At 44.1% G+C, this 15,472-nt stretch overlaps 2 protein-coding genes across 4 annotated transcripts; one reads left to right on the top strand and one right to left on the bottom strand.

Annotated features, from left to right (window-relative positions):
* Positions 1–2,360: 2,360 nt before the first annotated feature.
* LOC129584757 (uncharacterized) lies at positions 2,361–4,064 on the top strand. Its single transcript, XM_055477068.1, has 3 exons — positions 2,361–2,790; positions 3,074–3,895; positions 3,997–4,064. Exons 1-3 carry the CDS (start codon positions 2,448–2,450, stop codon positions 4,062–4,064), a joined length of 1,233 nt encoding a protein of 410 aa, XP_055333043.1. The 5' UTR covers positions 2,361–2,447.
* Positions 4,065–7,930: 3,866 nt separating this feature from the next.
* Positions 7,931–9,786, bottom strand: LOC129584730 (uncharacterized). 3 transcript variants are annotated; one of them, XM_055477031.1, is made up of 2 exons: positions 9,528–9,786; positions 7,931–8,973 (listed from the first exon to the last, which is right to left on the bottom strand). In XM_055477031.1, exons 1-2 carry the CDS (start codon positions 9,588–9,590, stop codon positions 8,113–8,115), a joined length of 924 nt encoding a protein of 307 aa, XP_055333006.1. In that variant the 5' UTR covers positions 9,591–9,786; the 3' UTR covers positions 7,931–8,112. The 3 variants fall into 3 exon arrangements, with proteins under 3 accessions (XP_055333006.1, XP_055333008.1, XP_055333007.1); XM_055477033.1 differs by lacking the exon at positions 9,528–9,786 and adding an exon at positions 9,127–9,235; XM_055477032.1 differs by lacking the exon at positions 9,528–9,786 and adding an exon at positions 9,067–9,225.
* Between the last annotated feature and the right edge of the window lie 5,686 nt (positions 9,787–15,472).

Below are 15,472 nucleotides of genomic sequence, written 5' to 3'. Positions count from 1 at the left end.
GGACACTCACCTTTCAGTTACAAAGCCAAAAAGTTTCATCCGGCAAATGCACCTTTCAATTACAAAGCCTGAACGACTACATCCGGCACACTCACCTTTCAGTTACAAAGCCAAAAAAGTTTCATCCAGCACACGCACATTTCAGTTACACAGTTTAGAGGGTGTCACCCGGCACACGCACTTTTCAGCTACAAAGCCTAAAAGGCTTCAGTCCCTACTCGTACCTTTCAGCTACACAGCTTTAAAGTATTAACAACATCCACCTTTCAGGTACAAAGCTGAAAAGGTTTCATCCGGCACACGCACCTTTCAGTTACACAGCCTGAAGCTATGAATCACACTCACCTTTCCGTTACAAAGCCGAAAAGGTTTCAACCTTCACATGCACCTCTAAGCTACAAAGTCTAAAAGGTTTCATCTGGCAGACGCACCTTTCAGTTACAAAGCCTAAAAGTATGAATCACATCCACCTTTCATTAACAAAGCCGAAAAGGTTTCATCAGGCTCACGCACTTTCAGTTACAATGCCAAAAGGGCTTCACCCTGCACACGCACCTTTCAGTTGCACAGCCTAAAAGTGTGGATCCCAAACACTAACCTTTCAGCTACAAAGCCGAAAAGGTTTTATCAGGCTCACGCACTTTCAGTTACAATGCCAAAAGGGCTTCACCCTGCACACGCACCTTTCAGTTGCACAGCCTAAAAGTGTGGATCCCAAACACTAACCTTTCAGCTACAAAGCCGAAAAGGTTTTATCAGGCTCACGCACTTTCAGTTACAATGCCAAAAAGGCTTCACCCTGCACACGCACCTTTCAGTTACACAGCCTAAAAGTGTGGATCCCCAACACTAACCTTTCAGCTACAAAACATTCACTGAGCAATGGCTTAAAAAGTCTTCGGTGACCACAGGCCTAAAAGGCCTTCGGCAACCAAAGGAGAATCAAGGCGGGCACCGCAGGCGTAACCTTCGGTGAACGAAGGCTCAATAAGGCGGCTACCGCACGCTTGGCCTTCAGTGACCAAAAGCTTAAAAGGCTTTCGGTCACTAAAGGCTTATTAATGCGGGTATCGCACGCGTGGCTTCCGGTGACCAAAGGCTTAAAATGCCTTCGGTTACCAAAGGTTAATTTAGGCGGGAACCGCACGCGTTGCCTTCGGTTACCAAAGACTTATTAGGGCGGGTACCGCACGCGTGTCCTTCCGGTTACAAAAGCCTAGTTGTACTAAGCTTTCCAAAGCTTAGCTTTACTGAGCATTGAAAGCTTTTTGTGTTTGGAAGCGTAACTTTTGTAAGAACTGGTAGTGCAGGCTGATCTGGCAGATTTGGCAGTTCTGTCTGATCTGGTAGTTCTGGTTTATCTGGCTGCTCTATTAGTTCTGGCTGATCTGATTGTTCTGTCTGAGCCGGTACTTCTGGCTGATCTGGTTGTTCTGGCTGATCCGGTAGCTCTGGCTGCTCTGGTAGCTCCGGCTACAGGCACTAAGGTTTCGAAACCTTAGTACGGTCGAAAGCAGAAGGTAGAACCGGTTGTTATGGCTTATCAGGTAAAAGTTCCTAGTAGGAACTTCCTACAGGCACTAAAGTTTAGAAAGCTTAGTTACGTTAAAAGCATGACTGTCGTAAGGCTGGTTTTGGCCAATCGGAAACCTAAGTCTTGTTCTGGCAATCAAAAAGGTAAGGCTGGTTCTGGCCAATCAGATTTGAAGGCGGGATCGGTTACGCACAGAGAGTCCTGCTTTAATATAATGGATACATATAATAACAGTCTATACTTCTGCTAATCGAATGCTAAGTAGGCTGATCGAATTTAAGTTTTTGTTGAGCGATTTCTTGATGATCTAACAGCATTGTGTGCCAGATTCGCTATACCCGCACCGTTTATGCCTTTAGAGCAAGTTTCGGTACTCTAAACTGTACGTAATTGCTTATCAATTTGACGGTCTGCATGCTCCTGGTCTTGCAAGGTTTCGGTTATATAACGCATTTATTATTGTACCAGGTTTTTCTGAGTTTGGCTAATCATGTCAAATATCGGAAGAATTTCGTTTATCACCTATGCACCTAATTTCGACTCTCGTCTGTAATGATTGTATTGGCAGAAATTATACATCCAGAGGTTAAGCAGTTGGTGTAAGCTTGTTTGATGATATACCAGTTGTCATAATTTCCAGCGGAGCCGCTTCGAGCAATTGCCTAAAACAATATATTATATCAAGACACAACAATAATTCTTGCTCTTGTATCCCCTGAAGGCAGACAGCCGAACAAACATCGAAGCAACCGGTATTTCAACTTTCGTTATCAATGTAAACCACTATGAGGAACTGACTTAAATTTTGACAAGCAATATCTGGAAACATGTCACTGCAAGGTGGAAGCCATAGGAATCCGATAAAGCGTGCGCAAACCGTTTTTTACATATATATACACTTACAGAGTATCACATGGATTTGGGGATTATTCATAGAGAAAATTTTGGCAGCAGTTGTGCGTACGATTATAAGAGCAATGTTGATTTTATTGCTAGAGGAGCGTTTGGGGTTATTTACCGAGCGACAATTACGGATCGCGGTAATTTTAAGGGAGAGCAGATTGTGGCAGTTAAAACTGTCCATTTAGATAAAGATGCGGAAATCTGGACCTGCTCGACAAAATGGGAGAAATGCCTGACTCGATTGAAGATGCTTTTAGCTATTGGCCACGAGAATCTAGTGGCTTACCATAAAATTACCATCACTAAAAATTTGGGAAGGTCTTCCGTTGAGCTGATGATGGACTATTATCCCGGTAACTGGAAAATTTTTTCAACCAGAGATGTTTTTGCTCTGATATGTGCATCAGTCATCATGCATCGTTTCCGCTCAAAAAAATAATTAGCAATTTCCTGAAATGATAAAATTATTTTTAAAATTTGGGCAAATTTCAGTAAGTCTGGGTTTCGTTCAGTTACGAACTTACGACCGTATATTTAAATTTCTTTTAAAGCGAACTTTAAACTTTAAAGCAAATCGGAATAAAATAGATCAGTTAATAATTATGTAACCCTGAATTTCTAATATATGTGTTTCAGATGGTGATCTTGCGGATCATCTAAAAAAATATTATGACAACAAGGAATTATCAAAATGGAGTGTAGCAGTTAGTTTTGCGACGGATATAGCGCATGGACTGCATTTCCTCCATAGCCACAACGTTATACACGGCGACCTCAAACCGGCCAACGTACTCGTCAAGGCTGGATCGGCATTTGGCATAAGTTATTCTCAGCATAGGTTATTAATTGGTGACCTGGACGATCTCGTGCAGATGAAGCGCAGTGTCACGTGCACGGATGACATCACACATCTGCGTGGCACAATACGCTTCATGTCGCCCGAGATGCTACGAAAATTCTCCCAGACATCACTCCCAGCGGAAAACCCCGGACGAAAAACCGACATGTGGAGTCTGGGTTGTATTATGCTGGAACTGGCTGGCTGCATCATCGGCACGGAGAGGAAATGGCTGCGGAAGAATAAATTCCAGAAACTCGAAGCCGGTGATAAGCTAACCGATCCGGCGTTTGCTAAACTGATCATCGACGGATACGTTCCGTTTGTTCCTAATTGTGAGGAGATATCAGGGCCGTTCGCAACATGTATCGAACGATGCTTGTGCATATCAAGTGAAAAACGGATACCTGCGGATGAATTACTGCAGAAACTGTTGGAGGAAAGTCCGTCTTACGTTGGCCCTACAGAAACAGTTTTCAAAAAACAAATGAGGGAGAATTTGAAGATCCCCGTCAAAGGTGGTCAGAAGACTCGAGATTATCGTCATCCCATTTCCAGTGTGGTGCCACAGCAGATCCTAGCGTCGTATGAGCTGCCGCATTCGTCTGTCTCTGTCACAAGTAAAATATTCGTACAATTTAAAACTAAACGGTCGCATACTCCCATACCTACTCCCCCGACCGTTTAGTTTTAAATTGTACGAATATTTTACTTGTGACAGAGACAGACGAATGCGGCAGCTCATACGACGCTAGGATCTGCTGTGGCACCACACTGGAAATGGGATGACGATAATCTCGAGTCTTCTGACCACCTTTGACGGGGATCTTCAAACAAGTTACAAATATTCAATTTATTGTATTTATTGTATTGTTGGTACTTGCAAATAAAGCTCGATCTGCTGCGACGATTAATTTTCACTTACGGTTAGTGATACCGTTAGTTTAAGGTTGTGTTCGCTCCGTTTTGTTTTGAAGCAAGTGACCGGTAGTCCTTCACTTTTTAATCAAAGACTGGGAGTGTAAAGAATTTGGCTGATTTATTCATTGTCAACGGATCTGGGGCCGGACCCGTGCTCCCCTTTTGGACAACCATGCCTGACAATGCCAGCGAGGATGATGGCTACGAGCCTTTCTCCATTGAGAAACTTGCCAAGCTATTCCCTGATGGAACGGCCAAGGATCAGTGGTCTTTTACCAAGCTTATCCCTTTGATACGACAGATGATCCCAGCCATAGCCAGCGATCTGGAATGCGTACAAAAGTACCCTGTATACCACGAGGATTTGAACGGCTTGATTACCAAGTGCTTCCAGGCCCAAGTCTCCCCGCTTATCACCCCGATCGTGGAAGAAAACAAGCGCCTTAATGCAGAGCTAACTACGGTGAAGGCCCAGATACGCGAACTACAAGAACGACAGAAAAGGTACGATGAGGCCTCTGCAACACTGCAGGCACTCCGGGACGAAGTTACAGCCTTGAAAGCAACCACTGTCAAATTACCTACGAATACCGTCGCAACTGGTGGATTAGTTCCTCAACCCTCCGGGTTTCGATCCACCACAACGACACCTGTCGACACACCAGTGAAAGGTTCCCCGTCCAATGAAGTTTCACAAGCGTCAACCCCTGACTGCAAGGTTTCCCCTCCTTGCTTCGATGAAACCCCTCTCAGTGGGCCCGCTACCAAAGAATCCTGGACAACCATCGTTAAAAAGGGAAAAGTGGTTCGCGGTACTCGCGAGAAGGCTTCTAACGCTTCAAATGACATCATCATGTCGACCCTACAGCTTAAGCGTGTCTCTAAAACCGACAAGGAAAGAGAGAAAAAGGATTTCTGTCTACACGGCATCCCCCCGCTGGAGCAGACTGAGCACCAGACCCCTGACGACTACAGTAGGGATTTGAAGGCAACCATCGAATCCATCGGGATCTCTGTCAGATTTGTCTCACTTTATTCTGCTAAAAAGGGTCGTAAGAATAGTTTGTTCGCACGTGTTGGTTCTTACGCCAGTGAGTCTGAAAAAATGTTCACGGCAGACAACTGGCCCCCTAACATCGGGGTGCGTGAATGGCAGTTCACCCCTAAGGAGCAGTAGTTGCCGCTGTCTCGTTTGCATACTTAATCAAACTTCTCTTTTCTAGTACTTAGTTCGTACTTTCACGTGATACTTATTAAAGGTCCAGTAAACCATACCCAGCATTCTGTACGCATTCTGTCGCGGTGCACTAGTACGACAACCGGATGCACCGCGCCGCATGCGTACTTCAGTACTGAATGTGAACGTATGAGTATGCGACCATTTCGTCTTACAAATCCTATTAGCATCTAAGAAACCCACTAAGAAAGCCTAAAAACCTAAAAAATCTAAACAAACCCAAGAAACGTAAGAACCGTAAACCGTTTCGAAACCGAAGAAAAACACTGTAAAAGTTAAGGAACCCAAAAGAACTCTAAGGACCTAAGATAATACCAAGCTAAGAAACCTAGGAAATGGGACCATTGCGACACGAAAGCTGATGATTAAGGAAATAGCTTTTGCAAGAAGTCGGGCAGCGAAATTGTAGGTCAGTAATCTGTATGTCAGCGAATTGTCGGTCAGTAATTTGTCGGTTGTAGCGGCAATATCTCAGTCAGCAAACTGCCGGGAAGCTAAGCAGAGGTCAGGCAACTGAAGCATGCATGCTACCACGGAATGGCAATGGAATACCTCCGGCTGCCATACTTTAAACTTATACGATTCCACAGGGATCTCTTATATGTTACCTATGCAATTTTGCAGAAGATGCCTGCCTCGGTACGGGACAGTACGGCTACGTGTACGAAGGATGGTTACAACCATCGCAGTCGCACACGGATCAACAGCGCCGGCGGGTGGCGGTAAAAATGTTAATAGACGAATCGCCGGACCAACAAGCGGCAAACGCTTTTTTGGTTGGAATGGCTTTATTAATTAAACTGGAAAGGAATGCAAATATAGTTAACCTGGAGGGCGTTGTTCTGCAACGTATGTACACCACGCTTATCTCTCACAGCACGTCACAATAATATTCTTAAGAAACTTCTCAAAGAACAGTTTTAGTTTAAACTGCATTCAACTGCATTTACTTGCTTGCAATTCTAATATGGCTGTAGCTGTAGCGTACTTGTTTGTCACCGTGTCGGAGACCCGGGGTCCCGGAGCCTTGGACAAATACGAAAAACGGGCCTCTGAATAAGCCGAAATACCAGTGTACGCGGTGACGAAGAGTTGAAGCTATAGGAAAGCCAAAGCTCATTAATGTCAATTTTCCCGGAGTCCCAGCCGAAACACAAGATCGGCACAAGTTGCTGTTCAGTCCGCCATGTCGTGGATGCCTACCGGCGGAGAACGCCCAGGAGAGACCGTGGTGCCCGTTTCTATCGACATGCTTCTGGCATCAGCTGTATCAGCAATTCCGCATCCTGCCGCTGTTTGACCGTTGGAAATAGTCGGAAGCAGTCTGGCTGTAGCAGAATTCGGAAAAGGACAGCTTGCCCAGCACAATCGAAGAGCTCTACCACATCCACGAACCATCCTACACTGGCGATAAAATCACAGCCTTACGCATCAGTTCAGAAAAATGCAATACAACCAATACACTTTAATTCCTTTCTTCGATCCAAGCAGTTACTCACTACTTTCAGCCATGAACGTCTTACGCTGGTCGATCGAGTTCTGCTCGTCCTCTTCTCCGTCTTCGTAAGTGGCGTTTGACCTTTACGCCCTATATGATCTGCTAATATTAATTTTTATATACAGCAAATATTTATTGACCGATATTTTACTGCATGCTTTGCTTTGGCGTGTTAATGTTTACGATAATTAAACAATTCATGTAAATTTTACAGTAACGAGTTTGTGGTTGTCGTAGGTTGCCTATACCAACGCCACCGACAAGGGCAAGGGAAAGGCCAAGGAAAAGGACTACATTGACAAGGAAGGCGAAGAATGCGATCCCGATGGGAAGAAGCATAAGAAGTCCTATGCCAAAGACGAGAACGACATCCAACTCCGGTGCACTAAGGAGCTAAACATAGTAATAATAAGCAGCAAGTACAGACTGTACAGTCAACGCATCCATCTGCGTGGGGAAGTTACAGCGATGGTACACCATACTGTAGCCGCCTGGGTTTGGCAGCCTTTTTGTGATGGTTAACCTTGATCGTGCCGGTGGTCGGGTAGTGTCGGCATTTTAAACGCACTATAATATAGTGCGTTACGTTTGGTACGGTATCCCGCTGATGGCTCACACGCTGCAATATTTACGGAGAGACTACAACTGGGCATCATGTGCTTGTGCAGTGTAACGGATTTATGAAAATGGACGCATATTATGATCGAAAATCGACGTAATGTACGCATGTGTGTAAAGCATTTTCAAAGGGAAGCGATAGGGTTAAAGTATACCAACATGCTTACAAAGTGTACGAGTAAGTACAGATACATCAGGTGCTTGCAGTTTTATTAGACAACAGTCGACACTTTTACCTAACGTAAAAATTATCTGTATAAGCAATCGAAATTTGCAAAACCATTTCGAAAAATTACCATTTTTACCATACTTTACTCGTTGCCGTAGGCAAATTATACCAACAGCAATGCAGATTTCGTCCGCGAAAGGTTGCAATAATCATCAGTTAATACTTTTTATAAGAGGAACCCATGTAAAATTACCCGGCCTGTTCATCAGTCAAGACAGTGTTCTCGATGCTAAAAACACGTGGCCAAGACAATAAGCAAACACACAGCGAGCCTGAGGCAGGAGAGTCGAGTCCACTAAATAAAATTAACGGATTTTGAAAGTGCACAGCGTTACTAGAGAGTGCACGTCGTCCCGCTAGATGTCACCGGATCCACTACCACCGTGGCCAGCGTTGGAACACCGTTCTCCATAGTGCCGACCCCTATCCCGTAGGAGGTTACTTGCACGTCCAGGGTGCAGGTGTCCTTCTGCGTCACGGTGGGTGTCACGGTGATGCTGTAGCAGGGATTGCCGTCGGACGACAGCGTCACCCCGCTGCCCAGTGCCGGCGTCTGGATGGTGATGATGTCGCACGGTGACGTTGCCACTGAACAATCCACTAGTGTCTCTACGTCCACCTTTCTGCGACGCCGGACAAGAGCATTCCTATCCCCAATCAGCCCTGGCTCGGAAAAAACCCCGCCTGGGACAGCGAATCCAGTCGGGGCATCTGTTGGGGGTGGCGTAGACACAGGTTGCTCGAGTAGTTCTGTTGTGTAGGTCGTCTGTATTGTACGGACACACATAGCCTCCACGATGGTCTGCGGTAACGCCGTGGCCAGGCTCAGGCAGGTGGGTGCGCAAACCTGGTCGGAGCATGTCGTCAGCGTTTCGGTGATCTTGCGCCAGAAGGTTCGGGCGTGACAAGTAGATGACGCTACGGTCGTGGAGCTGCTGGTGGGCGTGGGCTGGATGCATTGGCTGCAGTTGCTTTTCGGGGTGTAAACGTGCTGGCCTCGCCATGGTGCTGGTCCGTCACCCGATCCGGGAGCGACGTGGTAGGGCGCGGTTGCCGGAGTCCATTGGGGAACTTTGAGTGGGGTTTTTGCTGACTGATACGCGTACCGCGGGCGATGGTTCAGCGAGATTCCCGGCTGGATGGCATAATCTACTGCTGTGTCGCTGTAGCCGGCCATCCGACGTCCTTGTACGTTCTGCAATCAAGAAAATTCTTGCTACATACAAGCAAATATCTCTACAAGCAAGCAAGTAGTACAAGTGTCAAGTATCAAGCAAGTAATTTATACCAGTATTGTAGAGTACACGAAGCTTTTAATTTTCCACAAGTCAATCATTTTAGAAGCTACCGGTAAGTTTCCCTTTCGGAAATGCGATTATCTGTAAAAATACAGCAAGGCTGATATTCTTAACCTATAAACTTCAGCCTGTAATTTAAGGTACTTGCACTCGTTTCTTTCATAAACAAGTAAACCACGAATGCTGCTTCGCCGTGATGCGATTGTAATCGCTGCTGTGTTTATACAATTTATATTTTACGCGCAAGCCGCACGTGCACGCGGCGTGAATTGAACGTCGGCATATTGCTAATTTTTAGTCTATCAGATGATTCAGATCAGTTACATCATTCTTGTAGTCGTTGTGTAAACAAAATTCACACAAGCAACCCTAATGACAGTTAATACAGAGAAATAAATTTTTCACGGTGAACAGTTAAAAAATTAATAAGTATAGAGTGGGGAAACCTTACCGCCGAGGTTGTGGTAATAATATAGGCAAGGATAATATTAAATCCACGTGAAGTCGGCAACATTGTACCAGGTTGTTTGAAAGCGACAACAACATACAAAGAAACAGGATACAAATAACGACACGCAATAGCTGCGATTCCGGTGATTAGCGATATGCCGCTATTTTATGTCTAGTAACTTCGTTCAAGTTCGATAACTTCGTTTAGCCGACATTTCTAGCGTGGGTGCAGGTTCCAGTTTTTTTCTGGACACACAATGAAGAGTGGTACAATCGGCGCAAGAATCTTCCCAAGAATGGCTACGTGCAGGCGTTTCGTACTGCGGTGTTATATGTACATCGTTTCGTGGTAATCTTCAGACTGCCAGTACGGTATTTTCACAGGTTTCCGCCAGGGTCCGTGTGCGCTGACCACGCCCCAACCGTGTTTCTACCGGGTGGCGGAACAAAATGGCGGGCTCCGTTTTTAATTTGTCTCTCGCAAACCGCTTGTCCCACCGTAAACTTCTTGGACTCGTTAGATAGACAATTTTATTGGCTACTTAAAACAGCAAAACGTTTACAAAAAAATTTAGGGGTACTCGTTTCAAATGGGCCAACTAAAGTCATGTCGAATTATATTTTGGCCAGCTCCCAAAACTTAGAATCTCACGGCATTTCTTTCCCACAAGGACTATTCGAATATTTTCAACCATTTCGTCTAGAAAGATTTGTCTTCTTTCAGTAGTAAAAAGTTGTGGACAGGCTGCATGCGCTCGACGAGTTATTTCGCAGCGCACTTTTTGACATTTCTAAAAAATGCCGATTTTTAATTTGATTTGTATGGGCATTTCTTGTTACAATTTTTGGCGCACGAGAGGTTGCAGCAAAAAATGCCAGTTTAAATTTTATATGCAGCTAGCACATTGCCCTTGCAGGAATAGGACCGAACTAGATAAGCTCTTTAAACAGTGGCCAGCAATTAGCTTTCAAAAATCCTGCTTGCGAATTTCATGAGAGTTACTCGTGCGGACGCTCGGTTTTTCCTTGTATTGGCCAAACGCGGTTGCTGAAATTTTGCAGATCCCTACAGTAAAAAAACTACAAACAACCCCTCTATCCGAAATAGTAACGTGAGGTACGTGAATGTCCTTAACTGAACAGCAGCAATTTTTTGTTTGAAAATGGGTAAATTCGAATTTTCGTTTCCTGGCCAACCGCCAATCCTGCCTACTTTTTCGAAACAATTCATAAAAAAGTCAAACGTTCATATATTGCCAGTTTAATTTAACTTACATATGCTGAAAACATTGCTCTATTGAATGCAATAAAAACGATGTCAGTTAAGCATCCGACAGGCCCTGCGCGCTCTCGTAAAACAGACCGCCATTTTGTTCAGCCACCCGGTACAATGCAGGCAGGTACTACTGCATCATGACATTTTGGCATTGGATAATATTGTGATGCAGTCTCTTACACAACGCAAAGCAGGATCCGTTGACCGTAAAAACCGTACAGTGAAACCATGGAAGTTAGTAAACTTTATTTGCCAACTATCAAGCAACATCCATCGACCGTCAGTGTAAAAAAATGCAAACGAGATAACACTATTTCATAAAAAAAATGCACAAAGTATCAAATATCAAGCACAAAATGTAATAAGCACATTTACTCAGCAAGGTGAATTCTATTTTCATTTTACACACGCAGTCGGATAAAAGTGAACATTTTATAGTTACACTCCGGTATATTACAGTAATACGCGAAAAGTAATATTGCAATAACAATACGATGCTGAATTCTTCTCACACTTAAGTTTAACATACAGTGAAATACGTACGTATGTTAGCCAACGTAAAAATGTACACAAATACATACACTTTAACGATACAGTAGGTATCCATTATTGTGCGTGTCACGCTTGATTATACCATACAACCTGGGGGTACAGCGCATTCAGAGCCAGCAGCGCCAGTTTGGTTATCTTGGAAACATCTCCAGCTGCCGCAGATCCGCATTGTCCCAGTCTGCCGCCGATCCATCCGTCCGAAATTCAGTGTACCTACCGCGGAAGCAGACTGTTTTATAAAAACAAAAGTAACCCTTTCTAATTGTAATCCGAATAAATGTCCACATACAATTGTAAAATAATCTGGACAACATCCCAGTCTTTGTTAGCGGGGTACGCCAACTTCTGCAGCACCCGTGTATGATGAGCTTGAACCCGACGGATAAGCATCGGATCAGCAGCCGGCAATCCATCGTCCATTGCCAACAAAATAGCTCGGCTTAATTCCGCTGCGGAAGCGCAGTGCGGTACCATCACACAACGCGCTGCCGCTTTCAAAGTGCATCCGCGAGATACCGCACACAGCCGGCCTGGATATGAATTGTGGGCTATGTGATCCTGCAGCCGACATTCAAACTGGCACTCCAGAATAACCAGCTGCCGATACACGGGGCGGAGCGCTGCTAGACAGGGACAGGTGCAATCGTAGCGGGAATTCTTGGCGATGGTGAACGAAGTGTACACCAGCACTGTGGGACCGTCTTTAATGAGGAGCGCATCCAGTATGATTCCCTTAACGTTGAGCGTACGTACAATGATGCCTACCGTTGTAGTGTATGTAAGTGTCGTGGCATGCACGTTCTGGACCACTCTGTTAATACAGCTGAGGGTGCGTGTGTGGATCGTGATGGATTTGTCCAGTAACACGGCGAATTTATACGCATAACACTGCTCTTCTTGAGTTGGGATCGAATGTACGTTGACTTGGACGCATGGTGCATCCACGATGACATGTCGGTTGGCAGATGGATGGTTCAAAATCGAGTACCAGAACGAACAAACGCAATAATAAAAAAAGCATCACGGTTACTCAACAAACAGTTCGTTACTCATCGGTTGAGTAACATTTAATTTATAAGAGCAATCAAATCGCCGCAACAGCCATTAAAATTAATTACCAAAAGTGCAAGCGCATGCACACAAAGTGACCTTGTACCATCGTATCTGTACATGCTAAGTGCACAAAACAGTCTACTAATCTACCAATGAAACAGATCATACAACAAAGCTCCATGATATATTTTGGAAAATTCTTATTGATTTGACAAAGAATGAAATTTGGGGAAGGCCAAAATTCTAGTCTGCGCTAAACGATCCTTCGTTTCTTAGTATATTATGTAAATATACTGCTTCCATGTCGTATTAAACACTGCATGAGTAATATTCTGTAAAGCCATTTACTGTTTAACGCACAACTTGGCCGTAAATCGGGATATTAGGTCCAAAAGCCCGAGAATATCTTCTATAAGGGGGACTGGAAGCTCGTACATGGAACCTTTAGAAACACAAACGGTGTTAAGCTAGCGGTTCCATTTACCAGTGAAAACGATAACCAGTAGGAATGAAAATACTCGTACTAGCAGTAATATTCGTCTAGGCTAACTTTTACCTGTCTTGTACGGGACAGGTTCCTGGCTGACAGCCGGCATGCGTACAACGGTCTTCTGCCGGAGATGATTTCTGCCGAATCGATCCAGACCGTAACGCAGCCATGCCTCGCCTCGTCGGTTCTGGTGAATGCGCTCCTCACAAAAGATAAAGGTAACCGTGTCACCATCGGCCCGTATATACATCCCTTCGACTGAGCGTCGGTTCGGCAAATAACCGGGACACCCGACGGCAGCGCGCTCCGCACACGATTGCACTTTTTCAAGATCAGCTGTTTGAATCCACCCCGCTCGACTGAAGGGAACGACACGTTTGGTCCAGACGAGTTCAGTGTGCTCATCGTGGAACGACAGCTCGTGCGGCGATGGAAGATGGACGATCTGATGCCGGTAGACCACTTTGGGCAGGGTGTAAAACGTGGCAGTGGCACCTGCCAGTGGCGCTGCCAGTGGCATGGCAAGCGATAAAACCTGGAGACTCTGGCAGCTGGCAAGCTATAAAACTTGGCAGATGCCACATAAAATGTGGCACCTCGTAGAAGAAGCTGGTCCGAAATGGTTTGTCAACTCTACAGTTTTTGAAATGTTGCCAGAAAACAACTTATCATGTACAGCGTTTACAGCACTGGCCATTGCTCGAAGTGCGTAAGTCAGAACCGATATACAAATTTCAAAAGGTCACACTCTATTTCGACGTCGGCGCACAGCACCGCAATAAAAGGATTGCAAGGGATGTTAAAAAGACTTTCGGAACGTTTGCTACGAAAACCAATACGAAAGCGTTTGTAACTGGATTGACTATGAATAAATTCGAAAACAATTGTGAAATTTTTTTACTGTACCGCTTATTGTTCTAAACGTCCTGATAAAAAGGGGGTCTAACAAAAAATCTGCGACTAAATTGGCAGGATAAGACTAATCTTTAGTGCTCTTTACTCTCCATTTTTTCACCGTTAGCAAATAGACAGACGCCAACGTTCAGATCAGGCAAAATCATTCTAACCTTTGGTATTTGTACGTTACAACTTGGACTTATGCGGCGCGCCACGGCACACTATTTACGCTCTACAGGCATTTGGCATGAAATATCGATCTACATAAAGTAGAAACTGTCTATATACATTATAAATCTTTTACCTTCATCCTTTAGGTCTATGACTACTTTATATATTGAGAAGAGCAACTGCCATTGTCGACGCTGTGTAGTGTGCAGTGACAAAAATCAAAGGCCAACTTTCGCATTTAATGCAGAGTACGTGCTATCTGAACCTTTACGATGGAAATTACAGGACAACATTGTAGTACATCAAAGCGCTATTTAAAAGTAACTAACATACAGTAATACAATCCATAACATGAATTAGATTGACCGCGTGTTAACTTAAATAAAAACCAATCATTTAAATCGATATCAATAGAGTCGACTGATCCAGTATTGCCTATTGAATAGACAATACCGGATCAGTCTGGATGCATGTTTTCAAGTGCCAATCGAAAACTAACAACAAACTAACGCTAGCGATACTGCTGCAACAGTCATCTTGTCGACTTACTCATAATAATAATTAAGCGATGTAATAAAGCAATTAAGCTAACTAAACAGTCATACCTTGCAGCACTTCCTTCCATGCCGTATTATTGCCCATGCCAACAAACAGTTTCGGACCGGAAGGGAAACTAGTGCCACAATAATTTGTAAAAAACATTACGAGATCGATTTCTCCTGAAAAAAGGGCAGTTATTGAGTGAAAGCACGCTTTGAAGCACGATCTATTTTGACTACAGACAACAGCCCAGGTCCATCAGGGTGGCCAACGGTGTCATGTTTTAAATATTATTCTGCAGTGGTGCCGACGCCATTGTTCGCTATACATGTATGTGAACTTTGCTGTTATTTAGAAAAACCGGCGCCTTGTATGTGCACACCACTGCACAACACATTCACATTTACAGGGTAGCTTGATAAACGGCCAGCCTTATCTTCTTGTTTTGGTTTTGGTAGTTGTAGTTCTTGGGCACGTTATACTAGTATATTATATAACGGCAAAACGAGCCATGCGACACAAGCAGATGTATTGTAGTGGCGAGGAACTTAGTAGTTTTCTATTGGGCGGTGCGCGGTGCACGCTAAAATCAGCTACTTTGAAAAATTTTAATTTCTGGCTCTAAGTATGGAATTATATTTACAATACCAAACAATTCCGGCTCCTGCCGTTACCGTTGACGAAATATGGATCAATCAAGTTTGATAGGGCCATAGTAGGACTGCCTAGTGCCTTCATCAGGCTACATGGAGATGAATTCGTATTAGTCTGTGTATGCATTCTCAGTATTCGACTATTATGCCGATATACGTAAGTAATAATTAGCAGAATTTGTGTATGCACGTTTTCTGTCTTAATTATTATTAACACTTCATAATTTTCACCTTGGAGTTTTCGATATCTCTGTAACTACTTTGTGTATTTTTACTATACATATGACAGCATAAGTATAATAAATTTTTGTTGA

Source organism: Paramacrobiotus metropolitanus, unplaced genomic scaffold, assembly GCF_019649055.1.
Source record: "Paramacrobiotus metropolitanus isolate TYO unplaced genomic scaffold, Prichtersi_v1.0 Parri_scaffold0000014, whole genome shotgun sequence".
Lineage (NCBI taxonomy): Eukaryota > Metazoa > Tardigrada > Eutardigrada > Parachela > Macrobiotidae > Paramacrobiotus > Paramacrobiotus metropolitanus.
This window is presented reverse-complemented; position numbering and strand designations above follow the sequence as displayed.

Excerpts from the sequence above, each read along its gene's own strand:
- LOC129584757 (XM_055477068.1), top strand. The coding sequence starts at position 2,448 with ATGGATTTGGGGATTATTCATAGAGAAAATTTTGGCAGCAGTTGTGCG. Across the intron at positions 2,791-3,073 it reads GATGATGGACTATTATCCCG|ATGGTGATCTTGCGGATCAT; the intron begins GTAACTGGAAAA and ends TATGTGTTTCAG. Across the intron at positions 3,896-3,996 it reads TTCGTCTGTCTCTGTCACAA|AGACAGACGAATGCGGCAGC; the intron begins GTAAAATATTCG and ends TACTTGTGACAG.
- LOC129584730 (XM_055477031.1), bottom strand. The coding sequence starts at position 9,590 with ATGTTGCCGACTTCACGTGGATTTAATATTATCCTTGCCTATATTATT. Across the intron at positions 8,974-9,527 it reads TTATTACCACAACCTCGGCG|AACGTACAAGGACGTCGGAT; the intron begins GTAAGGTTTCCC and ends TCTTGATTGCAG.